At 43.3% G+C, this 21,385-nt stretch overlaps 1 protein-coding gene across 1 annotated transcript in view; it reads right to left on the bottom strand.

Annotated features, from left to right (window-relative positions):
• Positions 1–21,385, bottom strand: part of LOC124552388 (centaurin-gamma-1A) — a 321,735-nt gene that overhangs the window by 40,802 nt on the left and 259,548 nt on the right. Inside the window, exons 11-12 of the mRNA XM_047126650.1 lie at positions 19,704–19,800; positions 13,893–14,035 (exon numbers count right to left, since the gene is read on the bottom strand). Of these exons, the coding sequence (XP_046982606.1) occupies positions 13,893–14,035; positions 19,704–19,800 (240 nt within the window). The remainder of the gene's footprint in view (positions 1–13,892; positions 14,036–19,703; positions 19,801–21,385) is intronic.

Below are 21,385 nucleotides of genomic sequence, written 5' to 3'. Positions count from 1 at the left end.
TTGATGCTACTAATATAATTACGTACAACTGTGTAATGAAACCATTCTCTTCTCTCTTCAGTTATCAATTACTCTCTGTATTGACACAGAGTTTCATTCCTTTCATATTGAAGTAAAAAAAAAAAAAAAGGGATACAAACTTAAATTGTCTGAGACAGCAAGTAAAGTGGGACCAGAGTACCTCGAACTGTTATGATATATATTCCCTCTCCCTCTGTAAATGTCCACTTTTTATAATTTAATTGTCATGACTTTTGCACAGAGGCAAGAGAATTGCACACTGATTTCTGAAACTTTTCTACCTGCTCCATTCAAACTTCATAAAAGTACTGAACTTGGTTGGTTGGTTGATTGGGGTTTAAGGGACCAAACAGAACAAGGTCATCAGTCCCTTGTTTCAAATGTGATCCATTCAGACAGTTTGACACCTCAGAAAAGTCAGAACGATAAAAGGTAAAAGGCTAAAAAACGTAAAAGTGCAGTTGTGTTGTCAATGGTAAAAACCAAATGACGGAAGTCAGCAAGTGGGCAACCCCAAGGCTATGCTAGAGGCAGGAAATATCCCACCTCTGATGCAGCAGAGGCAAGACCACCTGCTATTTAAACCACTAGAATGTAGAAGTGTGTATTGTAAAAGGAGACTAACCAATTATAAAAAGCAATAAAAAACAGAGTAAAAGGGAAAGAGAGGATCTTGGCCACGGAGGGGAGTCAGGAATCTCCAAACACAGCTTACAGTGGGAGACACCCCAACCCTCACCGCCCTGCGCCAACACCAGAGTGAGATTAAAAATCTTAAAACTGAGAATAAAAACCACTTTCACGGAGGAAACTGAGAACCAGTTCGACCATCTGGGAATCGTCAGCCAACATTAAAGGTAAAGTGGGGGAAGTCTGTACTTAGTAGGCAGAGTCAAAAGAAGGGGGCACTCCACCAAAATATGGGCTTCTGATTGGAAGGCTCTACAATCACAGACTGGGGGTGGCTCATTACGCAAAAGAAAACCGTGGGTCTTTCTGATACGGCTGATGTGGAGACGACACAGGGTGGTTGAGGCCTTTCCGGAGGGGCAGAAGGAAGAACGCCACGGGACAGGTGTCACCTTAATTGCACGAAGTTTATTGGACAGGGAGGTAGCCTCCCAAGAGTTTGCCCATGATTGTGCAAAGTGGGATTTGATGTGAAGCCGTAAATCCACTGCAGGAGGGGTTACAGAGAAGGGGAGGGGGGGTGGGGATAAGTGACTGCTCCCCAAGCCAAACGATCAGCAAGCTCATTACCTGGGATACCTACATGGCCAGGGACCCAAAGGAAGTCAACGGAACAAGCAGCACGGTGAAGATCAGTGAGACGGTCACGAATGGCCGAGACCAAGGGATGCCGGGAAAAACACTGGTCAATAGCCAGAAGGCCACTCGTGGAGTCCGTACATAGCAAAATTCAGTTGAGTTGAGACTGTTTAATAAAGGTAAGGGCCTGGGAAATTGCCATCAATTCTGCAGTAAACACCCCACACTTAGGTGGCAGGAGATGATATTCCGTGCCAACAGAGGACGTGATGGCATATCCCACATGATCAGCATATTTATAGCCATCAGTGTAAAAAACAACAGCATCCCGAAACTCCCATAAAATTTGTCGGATAAAAACAACGGAATGCGAAAAAAACAATGGAACACCATTGGGGGAATGAAATCTTTTGGACCTCGGTGGAGATCCATCTGAATTTGGGGCCGAGGAACTAACCGGGTGGTTGGGGGGGGGGGGGGGGGGGTTGGGGAAGGAACGTTGGAGACAGGACAAAGAAGGAAGCTGAAAATTACGATGAAGAGACGCAAGGCGGACCCCAACTGGTGAACCCGCCCGAGGGTGGGAATCAGGTGGGTGACGTCCATGGTCTGGGAACAGGATAGAATAGGAAGGATGAGTGAGACAGGAACGGACAGCGATTGCATAAGAAACCGGAAGCTGGGATCACCGAACAGAGAGAGGGGGGGGAGGGATCCCAGCTTCAACCAGGAGACTATCAACAGGGCTAGTAGAGAAGGCACCGGTGGCCAAACAGATACAACTTGACAACCACAGTCCAAGCGAGACAGCACAAAGCCCGATAAAGGCGGAGAAGGATGGAGTGGTCTGCACCCCAGGAGGTGGGGGCAAGGAATCGAAGGACAGAGTTTATGGAAAAATCCTGCCTTCAGAAGTCCAATGTGAGGCAGCCAAGTGAGCTTGTTGTCGAAAAGAAGACCCAGGAAACGAAACTGTGGGACCACAGATAATCGCTGCGCATCGAGATAGAGCTCCGGGTCGGGGTGGTTCGTAGTAAGGCGGCAGAAGTGGACCACCCGCGATTTTAAAGGAGAGAATTAAAACCCGTGTGAGAGGGTCCGTGCAGAGGCACGCCATATAGCTCCCTGTAGCTGCTGCTCTGCAGAGGCCATCGAAGAGGAACTAACACAAATGCAGATATAATCCACATACAGAGCAGGGGTAACCAAAGGACTGACAGAGGCCACAAGTCCATCTATAACAATGAGGAAAAGAAGTACACTCATACCCTGTGGGATGCCATTCTCCCGGGTCCGTGGAGTACTAAAAACAGTACCAACCCAAACCCCGAATGACCAGTGGAACAGGAACTGGCAGATAAAAATCGGGAGTGGACTCCGAAGTCTCCACTCGTGAAGTGTAAGTAAGATGTGATGGCACCAAGCCGTGTCACAGACCTTGCAAAGGTCAAAAAATACTGCAACCAAATGGCAGTGCTGGGAAAAGGCCTGCCGAACTGCAGATTCCGAGCGAATTAAACGATCGATCGGAGACCGTCACTCTCAGAAGCCACACTGGTAAGGGGACAATATATCCCGAGATTCGAGGACCCAATTGAGCCGACAGGCTACCATCAGTTCAAGTAACTTGCAAACAACATTTGTCAGACTAATTGGCTGATAGCTTTCGACAAACAGGGGGTTCTTACCAGGCTCGAGGACAGGAACCACGATGCTATCCCTCCACTGACAAAGGAAGTCACCCCGGAGCCAAATACGGTTAAACACCCGGAGAAGATGTTGCCATTGTGGAGCACTGAGATGTCGAAGCAGTCGGTTACGAATAGAGCCTGGGCCAGGGGCCGTATCACGAGAAGAAGAAAGTGCGGAAAGAAGTTCCCATTCGGTAAAAGGTTTGTTGTAAGATTCTGACTGACAAGGGGTAAGACATAAGGTGGAAGCTTCAGCCCATTATTTCTGGTGAAGGAAAGAAGCAGGATAGGAGGCTGATGCTGTTGCAAAATGGGTCGCAAGATGTTCCGTGAGAATCAACAGGTCCGTGCAAAGGCCATCCGGGAGGTGAAGGCCCGGGAGGGTAGACTGCCGATGGTAACCTCGGAGAGAGCGAAGTGTAGCCCATACCTGTGACATAGGGACAGTAGAACCGAGGGAAGAAACAAAGCTTTCCCAACACACCCGTTTGCCCTGTTTGATTAAGGAACGGGCTTTAGCACAAAGGCGTTTAAAGGTAATAAGGTTTGCAATGACGGGTGCCTTTTAAAGTGTCGCAAAGCTCGACGGCGATCACAGATGGCAATGGCAATGGCCGTATTCCACCACCCGACTTGCCGGCAGCGAAATGGTCCAGATGAGCACGGTACAGCGAGGCTAGCAGCGCGAACAATCACGTCACACGTGTCACGTAGGACATCGTCAATACAACCCGAGAGAGAAAAAACGACCTGTGCAGTATATAGAGGCCAATTGGCGCGCTGTAGAGACCGACGAGGTAACCTGTCCGTAGGGGAGCGGGAAGGGAGTGAGAGAATCGATGGGAAATGGTCACTGTCACAAAGATCGTCATGTGGCAACCAGAGTAATGAAGGGAGGAGGGAGGGAGAAGAAAGAGAAAGGGAGAAGAATGGCAGAAAAGGTACCGTGACCGGCACTGAAATGAGTAGGGGAGCCATCATTAAGAAGGCACAATTTGTGGTCTGCAAGAAACTGGTCTACGAGAAGACCCTGACGAGATGGAAATGCACTGCCCCACAAGCTACGATGAGCATTAAAGTCCCTGAGAAAGAGGAAGGGAGGAGGAAATTGCTGAAGAAGGGCAGTTAAGGCAGCAGGTGTAAGAGTCCTGTCAGGAGGGAGATAAAGATTGCAAACTGTGACCTCAGAGTCCACGTGGACCCTAACAGCAACCACTTCCAATGTAATTTGAAGAGGAATCCACGTGCTAGCAACGTCCGTACGGACCGACGTACAAATGCCACCAGAGGCCTGCAGGGGGCCGACCCGATTTTGACAGAAAACACGGAACCCACAGAGGGTCGGTGAGTGATCGTCAGTAAAATGAGATTCCTGTAGAACCACGCAAGATGCAGAGTAACACGAAATAAGGGATTTCAACTCCAGAAGGTGACGGTAATATCCATTACAATTCCATTGGATAACCACAGAACGATGGTTCAAATGGGGGTTGAACAGGCTAAAGCCAGTCGTGCAGCCAGGTAACCACCCATCACTGATAAAGGAGGGGGCGAAATCTGTGAACGACAGCTCAGAATCAGGGTGCGAAGATGGGGATGGGACCTCTGGTGACACCAGAGGCCTCTTGTCCCGGGACTTACGTTTCTTCTTCTTTTCCGTTTGAGATCGAGGAGGGCTGTGCGGCATAAAGGGGCCAGCTGCAGCAAGATCTGGAACAGAAAAAGATCGGGGCGACCTGGGGGCCCACAGACTGTGGTTCTCGTGGTCGTCGTGTGTCAGCAGGCCTCTGGTCTTCCGCACTTTTACCCACAGCAAACAAAGTACTTTTATGGTAAAAGTAATTTCCAATGGGAATGTTTTGAGCCTGTTAGAACGAGAAAAACACCAGAGCACAACATTCCGAAAGGAGGAATGCCTGGCCTAACAGCCAAAGGCCGAAGTTTCAGACAAAGTCCTACAAAATCTCAAATATGGGAGAATTTATTTGATGATGACATGATAGATGAAATGGTTTTACATAAAAATGTGAAACTGAATACAATAAGGGCAAAGTTGCAGGAAACAACTAATCCATCCAATTACAGAGCCTTCTAATGATGACATCAATATTCAAATCGCCTCATGAAGATATGTTGTCTCTTTTCAAAAAGGATCTGACCGGTCGTCCTATATTTGTGGTGACAATGTCGGCAAAGCACTTTGAAATACTTCTAAGCAGCCCGAGACTTGACAACGCGACTACCAGAGACGAAAGAAAGAAGTCAGATTGCGCAGCTGCAATATCGAACATTTTTGAGAAATTCATTGTTAATTCTCAGCAATTATACTGTGTAACAGGCAATGTTACAGTGGAAGAAATGGTAGTACCATTCAGAAGAAAATGTCCTTTCCACATTTATATGCCTAGCAAACCATCCAAATACGGCATAAAAATTATGTGCCTGGCAGGCTCTGGAAGCGCTTACCTCTTCAATGCCTACATATATTCATGGAAAGATAGTGATGGATGTGGCCTGACAGAAGAAGAGAAAAAGCTTGCCAAACCAACTCGGGATGTTTTATGTCTCTGCAAACCAATAGAAGGAAGTAACAGAAACATTACCACTGACAACTGGTTTACATCTATAGAACTCATTCGTGAGCTGAGAAAGAGAGGGCTAACATACATAGGAACGGTCAGAAAGAACAAATGCAAAACTCCCCAAGAGTTTTTGGCTGATAAAAGTGGGCCAGTTGGGTCAGCATTATATGGATTCTCTGAGAATACAACACTGGTTTCATTTTTTCCTAAGAGAAACAAGGCAGTAATTCTTTTATCTTCAATGCATTATTCCATTGAAAATGATACCATAAAAAATAAGCCAGAAAAATATTTGTTACTACAATGCAATGAAATTTGGAGTAGATTTGCTCGACATGAAATGTTCCAATTATTCGTCAAACAGACGTACAAGGCACTGGCCAATGGCAGTCTTTTACACACTTGTAAACATCTGTTGCATGAACAGTTTTGTTCTGTATTTGTGCTACAGAGGAAACTCCACGCTAAATTGTCTCAAATTCACCAAAAGTCTGGCCATAGAGCTGATGGAGCCACATATCAGAAGATGCCTGAAAATTCAAAATTTACCTAGAAATATCAAGGAAATGAACCACAACGTTTTGGAAGACACTCAGCAATCAAGCAAAGGCATACCAAGTGACAGAATGGACAAAAGGAAGATGTGTATGAAGTGCCCTGCATCTAAGAAGCGGAAAATGGTGTAAGAGTGCATAAAATGCGGTCACCCAGTTTGCCTGGAATACAGCAGAAAGATGTGTGTCGACTGTGCAAAAGAGATGTGATTTAATATTTCAGTTCAGTTGATTATTATCTTTTTTATGTTTTGTGCAATATTTTATTTATATTTAACAATATATTGTCTGGTATAACAATGGTGAAAATCATATGAAATCTGACACTGAATGACTCCTTGTACTTGTGATCTTTCATGTTTATTTTATATAATTTAAACAACAAAGTGTTTATATGGGCTGAAAAGTACTAAATTTACTATCACATGAATTAACTGACAATTTATTTGATTTCTGTCAACTCTTGTGGAGTTATGTGATATAAAATATTAAGTGGTCTGAGAGACCGCATATTTCTAGTTACGCACATTTCAGAGATGTTTTGGGTTAAGGGTTAATATTTATTATTCCCCTCATAGATTTGAACATATAATACAATGTACTGTAGGCAAATGAGCCGGACTGTTATCTGCAGCGATGCAATTCAGCAACGTGGACTCTGACCGCTCTCTGCTGCCATACAGGTGCAGTTCTCCTACCACCACGCTTCCTTTCCGCCTTTCTACTCCACCTCTACCTGCGGATGTGCCATCCCAGGCGACACAGACTTTATAAATGTCAGAGCTACTACAGAGAGGAAGCCACAATGCTTCTTGTCCCCTGCAGCAGTCACTCAAAACAAGTATCGCAACTGAAACGCTCGATAAGTAAGAAATCGATTCTGTACTGTGAATTTTTGAGGCGAAAAGATCTCAATGCTGTTGACTTTTGTCATGAAATTTGTGCTTTGTGCTGACCAAATGTGAAGAGAGACGATAGTGTGCATTAGTGGTATCGTCCATTTCAGATGGGACGGACAAATATTCACGATGAAGATGGAAGTGGCCATCTGGCTGTAGTCGGCAATGAACTTTTGCATTAACAGCGTGGAGGAAGATGCCTTACAAGTAAAAAACTGTGAGTGGTAATGGGAGACATATTCGCTATGTTGATTGGAGATAAAACAAATGTCTGTGGTCTGAGGTCATAATGCCTTACCTGACAAACCAATGCACAGTCAAAACTCTGCCAGCCAGAAGATTACTGGTACCGTCTTTCTTTTGTGACACTGAAGGAATTGTATTTTTGGGCCACAGAAGGACAATCAGTTCTGAAGCTTAACGTGAGACATTAAGAAAATTGAGAAGAGCCACTCGAAGCAAGTGACGCGGTTTCACGTCTACCATTCTCCTATTTCTGAACACAATTTTCCGCCACATGCTACCCAGTATACAAGAGCATTGACTCATAAGTTGAAATGAAACATTTTTGCATATGCACTCTACAGCCCACACTCGTCTCTGAGTGGTTTTCCCATCTTTGTACACACGAAGAAGTGCCTCGGGTTCCAAAGCTTCGACACCAAAGGAGAACTCTAACATAATGCCAAAAGCTAACTGTAATCTCAGGTGGCCAAATTTTACACAGAGGGAATTTGTTAACTCATTAATGTACATGATAAATGCTTAAATCTGAATGGTGTTTATTCAGAGAAGTGATACAAATGCATGGTGTTAAGAATCTCTTGTAAGTTTGTTTTAAATAGTCCATTATTTTATTAAAATGTTAATTTCTAGACAGCTATTATATAGTCATACACCATCAGTTATTTTTGCTGTGCGCTTTACATGGCATTTGTTATGCCATATCCTCCATCAACTAAGCCAATGCTGTTTCATGTGCACAGACAAGGAGAGCAAGAAGTGACTTCTGAGTTCTCACAGTGGGCAGCACCATTAGAAAGGCGTACTTCAATGCTAGTGACTGTTGGCACTGTGTGTCAGGTACTAAGCTGATCAGACAGTCTACATCTACATCTACATCTCTACACCACAAGCCACCTTATGGTGTGTGGCAGAGGACACTTCTCGTGTAACTACCATTTCCTCACTTCCCTGTTGCACTTGTTGGCAGTGTGGAGGAAGAACAACATCTAGTTAACTTCCATACGAGCTCCAATTTCTCTTATTTTCTCATCACGGGCATTTTGCAAGAAGTAGACAGGAGGAAGTAACCTGTTGCTTGACTCTTTCGGAAGTGTACACTCTTGGAGTTAAGACCTCTCCACGATATTGTCTCGTAACGTCTGCCACTGAACATTTGTGAGCATCTGCATCACGACTAAATGATCTTTTGACAAAACGCAGTATTCTTCACTGGATATTCCAATTTTTTAGTGCTCCTTACCTCAGTCAGTAAAAATGGAAGCCTTATAGGATCACTTTATTTTCCGCCTGTCTATCTGTCTGTCTGACTGTTAATAACCATTTTTCTCAGGATTGCGTAGATGTATTGATGTAACTGACTCGGATAGTGATTATTTAATTGGATACATAAAAAAATCTACTCACCAAGCGGTGGCAGAACACACACATAATAGACGGTTGTAATTAGAAAGCTTTTGGAGCCAGTGGCTCCTCCTTCAGGTAGAAGGGTTGAAGGGGAAGGAAGAGGGATGAAGGAAAAGGACTGGAGACGTCTAGGAAAAGGGTAGATTTCTGGAAAGTCACCCAGAACTGCAGGTCAGGGGAGACTTACCGTAAGGGACAAGAAGGAAAGACCACCCCTCCTCCTTCCCCATCAACCCTTCTGCCTGAAGAAGGAGCCACTGGCTCCAAAAGCTTGCCAGTTACAGTTGTCTTTTATGTGTGTGTTCTGGCACTGCCTGGTGAGTAGATTTTTTATCCATCCAATTAAATAATTTTGTCAATAATTGTTTTTGTTAACTCGGACAGTGAGATAGAGTTATTATAGCTGTCCAAAATTGATCCATACATACTTCCTACATTGCCAACGGCACTGCGAGTGGCCACTACGAGACAAACACCGGAAAGAAGCTGCGCCCTCGAGTCGATCGCCTCGTCACGTGGCGGGATCTCACGGTCGACTTGCCCGATATAAGCGCTGGGAAGAGCAGTTCTTGTCGGTTGTCTGTATGGTCCTCATATTAAGCTGACTGCCTCGTGACAACAACTAGTGCTTCTGACCTGGCGTAGTCTTGCTCTGTGTGATTCTGTACTTCATGTTCACCATTTCTCTATCTAGTGAACACAGAACAGAGCGTGTTAGCAAGTGTAAACCTCAACATGTATCAAGTTGAAATTGAAACTACATACCAAGCTCTATAGTCCCTTGGTGATGTAAAATATCGAAGCTTATAAGCCAATGCAAACAAAAGATAAGAGCATTTATGTCGCATATTGAAAACTCACTCATCAAAGCCTGTAGGGTACTTTCCATTGACTTAGAATCACTAAATGTGGCGTGAAGCAAGGTTCCACAGTATAATTGAAGCAAAAACTGTGTAAATTGTTAGAAAAAAAAAGTCATTTGTTATCCTACTGTCTGTCTCTCAAAAAATACGGCCATTTATGTCACACATTTTAATACTTCAAAACTCACTCATCAAAACCTATAGGGTACTTCCCTTTGGCCTGAAATCATGAAATTTGGCAAGAAACAAGGTTTCGCAGCACGAGTAAAAGAAAAAGTCTGAAAATGATTAATCTGTAACTATCACACATGAAATTTTGTTTTGTCATTTGTAAACTGACTGTCTTTCTGTCCACTTGTTAAGACCCTTTTTCCTCAGGAGAAGGTAGACATAAGAAATTGAAATTTATGTCATCTAAGGCCTACACGGTCCCTTGGTGGTGTACAAAATTTAAGCTTCTAAGTCAATGAAATCAAAAGATACAGCTATTTATGTCAAATGTTTTGACACTTGCAAACTCACTCTTCAAAATGTATAGGGTACTTCCCATTGACCTATAATCATCAAATTTTGCAAGAAGCAATGATCACAGTAAATCATTTATACACAAAGATATAAATGATAATCATTTACAACATACCACAATGGTGTCGGTGATGTCCGGATGAACAAATTGGTTCATGACACTTGTGGTCTACCAAACCGGCAACAGCCACAAGCTGCCCTACAAAAGCCCTGTACAGAAAGTCCACGTGTGCCACGTAAGTTCATTTCTTTTTCTTGCTAAAACCATCCTCGAATATTAAAAATCTTTTGTTCTTGCACTTACAAAATGTAAAACTGACATTTGATTGAATTTTATCTCAAAATATTGGGAACTGCAACAGCGTTAAATTAACAATTATACTGTTTCACTTGTGTGACCTTCTTACTATTAAACTAATGTGTTTGTAAGGTGTAAATTTAGACTGAATAGTAAATGTAATTAGTTTTTTGCATCATGTTAACAAAAGTTTTTTCTGCCATTACCCTCACATAAAAATTTAAAGTGATAATGATAATGAAGTAGCGACTAAGTTTGTGGCTTACAGGAAAGTGAGAAGGAATATTGAAAATGTCACACATAGTGCATGTGATGTGTAGCTTAGATGGCTTTGAGGCTGTCTCTCAGCTTGACGGACCACTAGTGTTCTGTATCAGACACTTCCCCTACACCACTGTGGTATGTTTTCAACAGTTATCATTTACAAATTATATATTGTAAACACCAAATAAAAACATAACAACTATTACAGTCAAACAATGGAAGTTACAGGTTGGAATATCAACAATATAAGCACACACTATTCACCTACACAAGCAAGCATAGTTCACGTACATATGACATTCATCTCCAGCAACTTGGACTGGAAGGCAGAGGGGTTGGAAATGATTGGGTGGGAGGTATGGGGACAGTAGGTTACCACAGGTTGAGGACAGGATAATTCTGGGAGCAGACAATGTTCTGTAGGATTAACTCCCACCTGCGGAGCTCAGAAGAGCTAGTGATGGAATGAAGGATGCAGATGGCTCGGGTAGTGACACAGCCTCTGAAATCTAGCATTTTATGTTCAGCTATGTGTTTTGCCATAGGGTGATCTACTCTGGTCTCGATCAAAGTTTGGCAGTGGCCTTTCATCCTGGTGGACAGCTGTTTGGTAGTCATGCCAATATAAAAAGCTGTGCAATGATGTAGTTGAGTAGGTATACGACTCGGTCGTTTTCACAGGTGCGTGGCCACCCTCTGATGGGGTGGGGTAAGTCTGTGATAGGACTGGAATAGGAAGTATCGAGAGGGTGGATCGGGCAAGTATTGCACACAGGTCTTCCACAGAAATACGACCCCCGTGGCAAAGGGTCGGGACTGGGAGTTGTATAGGGACGGACGAGGATGTCGTGGAGGTCGGGTGGCCGACAGAACTCCATTTTAGGAGTGGTGGGAAGGATGTCGGGTCAGGTGAGCTAATTTCAGGGCACGACGATAGCCAAAGCCTCGACAAAGGATGTGGTTCAGTTGTTCCACTCTGAGGTGGTACTGGGTAACAAAGGAGGCACTCCACTCTAGATGATTCTTGGTGGTGGTATGAGGATTGGGAGTGTATGGTGATGGGGCATGCTTGTGGACTACATCTGAGAGATAGTGCCTGTCTGTGGATCCCTTCAGCATATTAGACAGGGGAGCTCCTTCAGCACAGTGGATGAGGGAGCTCCGGTCACTGCAGATATGTCCTCATCGGGTGGTCAGGCTGTATGGGAGGGATCTTTTGGTGTGGAATGCAGGTACTGTTGGTTGTTTGTGGGTTTTATGTGGACTGAGGTGTGGATGGAGCCATCAGAGAGGAGGAGATCAATGTCCAGGAAGGTAGCACACTGGTTTCAGGAGAACCAGGTGAGGTGGATGGGTGAGAAGGTGTCTAGGTTGTGAACGAGTGAGTGTACAGTGTCTCGGGCCTGAATCAGATTGTGAAGATATTGTCAATGAGCCTGAACCAGACTGAAGGCTAGGTAGGTCTCCGTTAGGAGGCCAGTAGACAGGATGACAGGAGGATGTTGTGCAGGTACCCGTGGCCGTGTCACAGATTTTTTTGTATACGTTCCCATCAAACGAGAAGTAATTATGTGTTAGGATACAGTTAGTAAGGTGTATGAGGGATGAGGTAGTGGGTTTGGAGTCTGAAGAACATTGGGAAAGGTAGTGCTCAATTGTGACAAGACCACGGGCACAGGGGATATTGTTCTATAGGGAAGGGTGTCTACAGTGACGAGTGGAGATCCAGGAGGTAAAGGGCTGGAGATGGTGAAGAACAGAAGTGATTGGTACCTTTGAGGTGAGAAGCAAGATTACGGGCAACTGGTTGGAGGTATTGGTCAATGAGGGCCAACATTCTTTCAGTAGGGGCACAATAACCAGCAACTATAGAGTGCCCAGGATGGTTGGATTTTGGGGAGCACGTAGAAGGTGGGTGTGCATAGTGCCACAGGGGTGAGGAGGGAAATGGATTCAAGATTCTGGGAAGGTCCTAAGGCATTAAGCAGGGATTGAAGGTTGTGTTGGACTTCTGGGATGGGCCCACTCTAGCAGAGTTTAGTGACCAAGAGCAAAGTAGACCACACTGTAGCACAATATACGGCTAAATGGAACACGCTCGATTTCAATAGCTGCTTCACTACCCGAGCCACCGACAGATTTTCTGAACTGCACAGATGGGAGTTATCCTTACAACTCATTCTCTGTTCTGGAAATTATCCCAGCCTCGTGCACAGATGGGAGTTATCCTTACAACCCATTCTCTGCTCTGGAAATTATCCCAGCCTCAACCTACGGTAACCTACTCTCCCCACACACTCCACCCAACAGTCCCCCCCCCCCCCCCTCCCCCCGTCCAATCACCTCCTCCATATTCTCGTCTTCCACCATCCTCTCTCCGACGCACTCGTGCGTCTTTCACCTTCCCCACTGCTTTACCTTCTCTCTCCATATCCCCTCCCCCCCCTCCCCATACACTTCCCTGCCCAGCAACCTCCCGAAGCTGCACTTGTTGCCAGTCTAGTCCCTGCACACTCCGTCAGACAGCATTCTTCTATCCTCCCCACCTGTACCCTGCTATCCCTTCACCTTACCTGCCCCTCCAGACAGACAGGTGCATTCCGGTTTGAGCTGCTGGAGGTAGGTGGTCGTGTGTGCTTGCCTGTGTGAATGGATGTGTATTTGTTTCCTTTTCTGATGAAGGCTTTGGCCAAAAGCCGATGTGTAAATGTCTTTTCTGTGTGCCTGTCTGCAACTCAGTGTTTCACCTTTACAGTGAGTAACATCTATTACAATAGGTCATAAGCAATTGTATTGAATGTACAGATAGTCATTATTTCTCGTGAAACTCATTGAAACAGAATAACTGACATGAATATCACTCTGGATAGAGTGGAAAACCATTGCTCCATGCATTTATTCTGCATTAATTTGGTTCTGATTGAATTCCCAGTTTTACAGTACTACACTCAAACTTTTACGATGAACTTGTGGTGATATTAGTATTTTTTTTTTTTTTCAATTTTTCTAGCATTTGGGATAAACCTGTTTGCACTGAGCCAGCCGATATACCCTTTGATAATTGTTTGTTATATTACAATCCTCCAAAGTTTGTCTGATAATAACAAGGGCTGCATCACTGTCATACGTCACACATTCTTCTGTGGTGGAAGATTACGTGTGTGTGTGTGTGTGTGTGTGTGTGTGTGAGAGAGAGAGAGAGAGAGAGAGAGAGAGAGAGAGAGACAGAGAGAGGAGTACTGCTGCATTGCACGCTATACACAGAAACTCGCTCACCGTCACATTCCGTGTTCTTCATCCCACTGCTTTTCATTCTTCGGTGCCTCTTCTTTACATTTGGTGTTTCTATTTTCATGTCGGTGCCATTTAAGAGTGACTGGGAAATGGCATTATTCGACAGAATCACAGCGTCTTCATTGCTGAAAAATGATGAAATACTTTATACACAAATGATTTATTGCAGATTACAATTAAACATATTACAAAAACTACTATCTCTGTTTTGCTAGGTCCTCCGCCATCTAAAAAACATAGTTTTCCTTTCCTGTGGTCACCAGACACATTTTGAGGTCTCTGTTGGCCACCGCTTGCCCTTTCCTTTTACTTCGTGTCTTTATCTCAAAAGGAAAATGCAACTGGGGAAAAAACCTGTTAGATCATTATCTACCCACTCATCCTCACAACAGACGAGTCCCCTCACATTTTTGTGTCAGAGTGAGTTGTCCCCTCTTATCCCTGAAGAAGGAACTAATATTCCAAATGTTAGGAACAGTTTTCTTCCCCCTTCTTTTAAGTGTTTCCATTGCCAATATTTGAAATTTCACATCTTGAATGTACTTTTATTCTTCAGTGGGCACTATTACCACAGGTTTGATTCATCGTGATAAGCTCACAAGAATAAAAGTTACACTGATTAAAATTTCATTCACATAAAATCTAAGCATTCATTTGCTTTCAAGTGATATGCTTATAGTTGATGCACATGTGCAGATTACAGGTGCTGGGCTCTTTCAAATACACGAAGAGAATTAGATGCACTGAAATGAAATAAATGGTTTGACAGGGATGAAATTTCTCAAGTTGCAGCGACACGAAACGATATCCGTGCATACCGTTTGGAAATTCTGTGAGACTGTGAAACAGAACCGTTTTCCGTGCTTATCTCGAGCAGTTGCTCAAACCATTACTCTATCTGAGCGGATTTTTATATACACTGGAGTCACATTAATGTGACCACCGCATATGTTCAACATCGACATGCAATAAACACTCGTAGGTGGCACGTGGCAGCACAAGACGTGCAGGGTGTATAAAACATGTCAGGGAGCACGGAAAACAGTGCATTTGTTGTCGTAACGCAGGATCGGAGCGATTCGTCAGACATTCTAATAGGGCAATATCATTGATTTTTGGGCCAAGGGTGGAAGCATTTCCGAAATAGCTAAGTCGGTACACCGTTCACGTGCTGCCTCGGTTAAAGTACACAGTGCACGGCAAAAAGGGGCCGTCCAAAACTTTCGAGATGACTGTGGTGGACGGTGGGCCTTAGGTGTCAAGGGTGTGGAATTGTGTATGGGAGAACAGATGTGCATCTGTTGACTCAACTGACCGCTTAGATGAACCGAGGGATTACCTACAGCATCTCCTCGACGACAGTTTACCGAATGTTGCCGTGTCAGGGCCTCTGCAGCAAGCACCTGGTTCCTGCACTCGTGCTGACTGCTGTTCGTCATTGACTAAAAGTGGAATTTGCATACTGATACCACAATTGGTTGTCCAATGCGTGGCAACAGGTGGCCTCTTTGAGGTGAATCATATTTTGCGATACATCGGGCAGACGGCCATCGGCACGAAATGTCAAAGAACACCCTGAATGTTTAATGATCTGGGGAATGTTTTGTGGCATTCCCCGGGTGATCTCGTCATTCTGGCAACTGCCGGCAGCAGCACAGTGCGACGTGTGCGGTTCGAAGTGCACGAGAGTGAGTTTACTGTACTCCCCTGGCCGTCAAACTTCCTGGGTTTAAACGTAACGAAACATCTGTCGGACCAACTCGATCGGGCTGTGCCACAGATCCTGAACAGAGAAACGTAGCACAACTGGCCACGGTATTGGAGTTGGTGCGGCTCCACATCTGGAACCTCACTGACTCTCCACCTGCACATCTCGCAGTGGTCTGTGCTGCAAAAGGTGGTTATTTGGACTTTTGACGGGTGTTGACATTAATACGACTGGACGTAGAAAAAAACTGGTACGTATGAAAGTATACATCGTTAGCAGCCACCACTCACTTCTGTGTGAAGTAATGTCCTAATTTAGTACAAATGTATTTGAAATGTAAACTTTTGGATCAAGTCTCCATTTAATTGGGCTCAAATTTCACCTACTGGACACACAAACCTGTTACACGAGGTGTTCCACATGTCATCCTCGCATTTGAAGGCAATAATGGACCTGTCTCTGCAATAAATTACAAATTCTTTCACACACCCCGATTACCTCACAACGGTCGACACGACTGTACAATTCGCTGTTCTGATTCCGTGACTGTACGGACTGCAGTATTGTATACGTCTCTTTCGAGATAATTCTCGACAAAAAAATCCACAGGTTCAGGTTAGGTGATGTCGGAAGCTGACGTACGGCCCGTACTCGAACTATAAGTCTCGGCTCGTATTGGTATGTTAAATATCACCTTGTATTGGCAACGAGTGGTGTGCTGACAATGTGCCCCTCCCCGTATCCACATCCAGTGATGTCTGTCAGCTCAATATGACACGGCAGTCTGTTGGTACTGTTGGGTCCTAAAGGAGTTTAGTTTAAATTGGCAGCAAAATGTACTGTATCACATCGTCATTGTACCGTATTCTCCAACTGTGGCCAACGGGTGAAATCTAAGCCCATTTAGATGCGGACCCGGAAAGGTTTACATTTCAAATACATTTCTAGTAACTAGGACAACATTTCACACTGTAGTCTGTGGTGGTTTATAACTACAAGTTCACGAGTACCTCACAAATGGCTCATTTGCAAACCAATATTTACTGGAATCTTTTTCTTTCTATTTTCATGTGCTTTCTCACACATCAGTTCTTTTTTATTAGTTACAACGCTAAGTATGTACAACCCTAGGGAGTGCCTTAGGTAGCAGTGTTTGGAAATTCCAGGTAGAAACAGGAGTGATGACATAAGTCCGAGTCAGCCCGGAGATGTGCTCGTGTCGTCTGATGCATAATACGGCTTCTCTCAGGGGTAAGAAGGAAATACGGGTTCGAGCCCCAGTCTATTACACATTTTCAACTGTCACGACATTTTCTGTCAATAGTTTTTGCACAGTTTTTGTGTTAGCTTTAAACATATATATGAAAGGTTCACAAATCAACTCATCATGAAGTACCTGGCTTATATGCACACGTAGTGAAAGTGCTTCCTATTAAATCAATCTTACACTAATTTTGGCAAAGTGGTGTGGGACCTGCTGTGAGATTACATTATTATTTGGTTACAAGTTTTGGTTACTGATGTAACTAATTACATTTTACAATTCATTTGTCAATCTGACAAACATGTAGGAGGACGAGGAAGAGATTAGTGTTTACGTACATATGAAGACGGTATCTGTTGTTTCAGACATGTTCAAAAGAACAAATACCGTCTTCATACAGATAAGGCATACCGGCCAATGATCTCCTTCATTGCGGATGCACTCACACTGCTCAAACTCTTACGGGCATCGGTAGATCGACTGTTGCGGGCAATGAGTATAGTGGGCAGGGGCACTACAAATGTAGTGTGTGGACAGTAAGCTGGAAGTGTGGGTCTCACGGGGAGCGTGCCAGAGATAAGTTCCTGCAGTCACACTATCCTCCGTGTCCTCGGTGGCTCAGTCGGATAGAGCACCACATAAGCGGGAGATCCCGGGTTCGAGTTCCTGTCGGGGCACACATTTTCGACTGTCCCCGTCGATATTTATCAATGTTCGTAAGCAGCTAACGGTCTGGATTTCATCGTAATTTCATTAGTGTTTAATGTCCCTTCGACAATGTGGTCATTAGAGACGGAGCACAATCTCAGATTAGGGAAGGACGGAGAAGGAAAGCAGCCGTGCCCTTTCAAAAGAACCGTCCCACCATTTGCCTCAAGCGATTTAAGAAAATTGTGAAAAATCTAAATCGGGTTGGCCAGACACAGGTTTGAGCTGTTGTGCTCCTGAATGTGACTCAGCATGCTAATCACCGTGGTACCCCTCTCGGTACAAGCACATAGTATGCTCTGTCAGTACGATGTGCACAGCAGTGGTATCATTTGCATGTGAATAATTAGCAGCTGAACATACCCTCACCGTCTCCAATTCAGATTGTATGCAACTCAACACTTCCACTACATGTGCGTAAACTTCAAATAAGCAAAACTTTTATTTCGAAGGAGCAATCGTCACAAAACAAAAGTCCGTTGCCTACAAAGAATTTCGTCAAAATCTACTTAGAAGTTTTTATTCGATGCACGTGTGCACAGTCGGAGAGGTGCGTAGGGATCCAAGTGACAGGTTTTGCTATTCACCCGAAGTCCTAAAATCTCCTTTTCCCTCCAATATCCTCAGCTTACAAACTACTGAGCTCATTTTACAAGTCAGGTACTTTTGGTTCTACATAATTGTGTTGGCTATTCCATTAACAAAACTTTTGGTTTCTGGCTTAAATAAAGACTTCTATGGAAAGATGAAGTCTTTCTTAGCACTCACAAAATTCTGAGACAGTAAAGAACATTTAATTTGGTGAATGGCTCAATGTCATTCTAATATTCAGCAAGTTTGCACTGCTACTTGTCAGTTGCTCAAAATTGTTGAGAAATGTTAAACATGCAAATAAACTGTTTTTCCAGGTGGCACGATAAAATTAACTTTCCAGATCTACCGTGGACTACGTCGGACATTACAATTTTCTGTTACAGTTCTGATGTAGGATAGTGTCCGACACATTTCCATTAGTGTAAAATAAATAAGAGTTGGGAAGAATGCAGTGAGTAAAAAAACTGCATTGGAAAGCATAATGGTATGTTGCATGTTACCAAATTCAGTGTGTTTATTTTCTTAACGGTTTTATTGCTATGAGGCTCTACAAAATATTAATTTATAAGGGATCACTTTTTTTTATTACACAACCAAAGTAATTTCACCACTAACAGTTTTTAATTTTTATCTCAAAAGACTTTAACATTTGCACAATAAAATATGCATTCTATGTTACTGTAAACTTTCAGAATGTTCTAAGAATTTTTTTCTGGGCACATTTATCAGCTCATTTCTCTTAGTCAAATAAAGGCAAACTTTTTGAAATGTGTGAGAGTTTCAATTTTTGTTTCGCAGAGTACCTAGGAATTTCATTCTGGGAAGAGGTTTATCATATTTTAGACAATGAAGACTGATGTCAGACTTCTTAAAATATTTTTACGAACAACTGAAATTATCAAGAGAACAATCAATCCTACTCCATACAATAAGTCTAAAGGTTGTGGATGGGCAGTACAGATTGTGACAAAGGGAATATCTGTACTAGGGAATGAAAAATTAATGAAGTAAATTACTAAAAAAGGAGGCTAAAATATTACGGACACCCGTTTAGGATGGACGACAAGAGGCTGACATAACAAATTTCTAAGCTATTTGACAGTAGACCGAGAGTTCCCTGCAAATGTTTCAGGGAAGAGAGGAAGGAGTTTGAACAGCACAGATTGAACAAAAGAGACATCCCATCCCTAACAAATTATAGGACAGCGATTCACAGTTTTAAAGGTTTTCATCACAGATACTGAACAGTGAAAGCAGATAGGCTGCCACTGCAAGAGGAAGAAGGGAAAGATATTGAACCTCAAAGGAAGATTTCAGTCATGTTTAATTGTCAATTAATGCAATCTTATACTACCATTATTGAGTAAAAACGGTTTTTAAATTATCACGTATGTGCAATGTTGTAAACCAGCAACATAGCCTCGCCGGACCCACGATCGCTGCACGTGTGCCGCGCACAACGTGACAGACTGACAGACAGTGTGCAGTAAGCAAGCAGGTGGGCAAGCAGAGCACTCACGTGGACGATTGGATGAGCCGGCTGCTAGGGTCACTGCGTAGCTCGAAGGCAGTGAGCAGCACTTTGTCCGCAGTCCGCCTCTCCTTGCCTTGGAAACCTGAAAACATCGAGTGTTGTGCTCACAGTGTAAGGCTGCACAAAATCATTTACATTTGACATACAGGGTGGGTCAAAAGTCCCCGTACCCCCTAGTATCGACTGAGGAGCATGTCGACAACACAGGAGACTGTTCAATCGAAGCAGAGACTCTGTCACATGTTTCTGCAAATTAAAGCTCGATTGCGACTGTGAAAACATGTATACCTGAATTTCAACAATAAATAAGAAATAACATAGCCATCAACCTGCATAATAACATTTGATGCTGAACAGTGGTTACAAGGATAAGAGGATTTCTCACCCACCCATACAAGAGATTGGAAACTATAAAAAAGAGAGTGAGAAGAAGAGAGAGAGAGAGAGAGAGAGAGAGAGAGAGAGAGAGAGAGAGAGAGAATTAGCAAAGTACAACAATTATATGTAGTGTTAAAAGTTACTCCTGGTGCCACTAATATCTTCTCTGTCTAAGTGTTGACATTCAAATATGAGTATTCACTTGGTTTAATTTATTTACAATAACTATGATTCACTATAATCATGAAAATAAGTCTTTTGTTGTTTCATTTGGAGGTAAGTGTAATACTTTCTCAATTGATTTTTCAAGCCTCGATATAGCGATAGAGAATTCACAATCCTTATAATCAAATTGCTTGTGATACATGAGGCGTAAGATCTAATGAAGAGAACTGAAACTATTCACGAGAAATGTAAAGAGGCTTTGGGATCCAGTTGGCGAAAAAAAATTCTTTTAAATTTTTCACCTAAGGCAGAGCCACACAATGTGATGTTTCAGAAGCTCACCAGACTGAAAGTCATTACATTTGCTGAAAAAATAAATATGAAATACTGTTTTCATTGTGAAGCTCCTCCATTAAGTGATGCAAAGAAGTAGTTCATTATAAACACATAGATCTACCTCTACGTTGTACAGCCACTGATGAGTCACTACCTGCACTGAGGTTTATAGCCTGTAATACAGAACAGTTTATTCAGAGAAAAAGAATTTAAGACAAAGTGTTCTACATTTGCACACAAAATGATTTGAAATTTTATGAGATAAAAAAACTGAGGATAACAAAAAGTGTACAACTTTGCTTCTGCTGTTTGCCAATACGTGGCGACAACAGTAAGTAGTGGTCGAAAGAAACAGATCGCAGATGTCAGGCAGTTAGCTTGGACCTCGGTCAACATAAGCTCATTCGAACATTAATCAATTTGTGTCTGCATCACAATGTTGTTCTCGATTCAAAATGTCAGTTTACGAGCCTGATTCTCGTAATTTGTGGGCGGTGTTACTGTTTTGTTTCGATACGATGAAAACAGCGGCTGAGTCCCATCGAATGCTCTCGAGTACATACAGTAAGGACATTATTAGTGAAAGAACGTGTCGTGAGTGGTTTCAACGCTTCAAGAATGGTGATTTTAACATCTCAGAATGGCACAGTGATGGAAGAGAGAATGTTTCCAAAGATGCAGAATTGGAGACATTGCCGAATGAAGACTCGCGTTAAACTCGAGAAGAACTGGCACGATTAGTGGGAGCGACACAGCAAGTCATTTCAAAACGTCTCGAGGCTATGGGC

The sequence above is a fragment of the Schistocerca americana genome, chromosome 10, assembly GCF_021461395.2.
Source record: "Schistocerca americana isolate TAMUIC-IGC-003095 chromosome 10, iqSchAmer2.1, whole genome shotgun sequence".
Lineage (NCBI taxonomy): Eukaryota > Metazoa > Arthropoda > Insecta > Orthoptera > Acrididae > Schistocerca > Schistocerca americana.
Note: the sequence above shows the minus strand (reverse complement) of the source record. Positions and strands in the feature narration are given on the sequence as shown.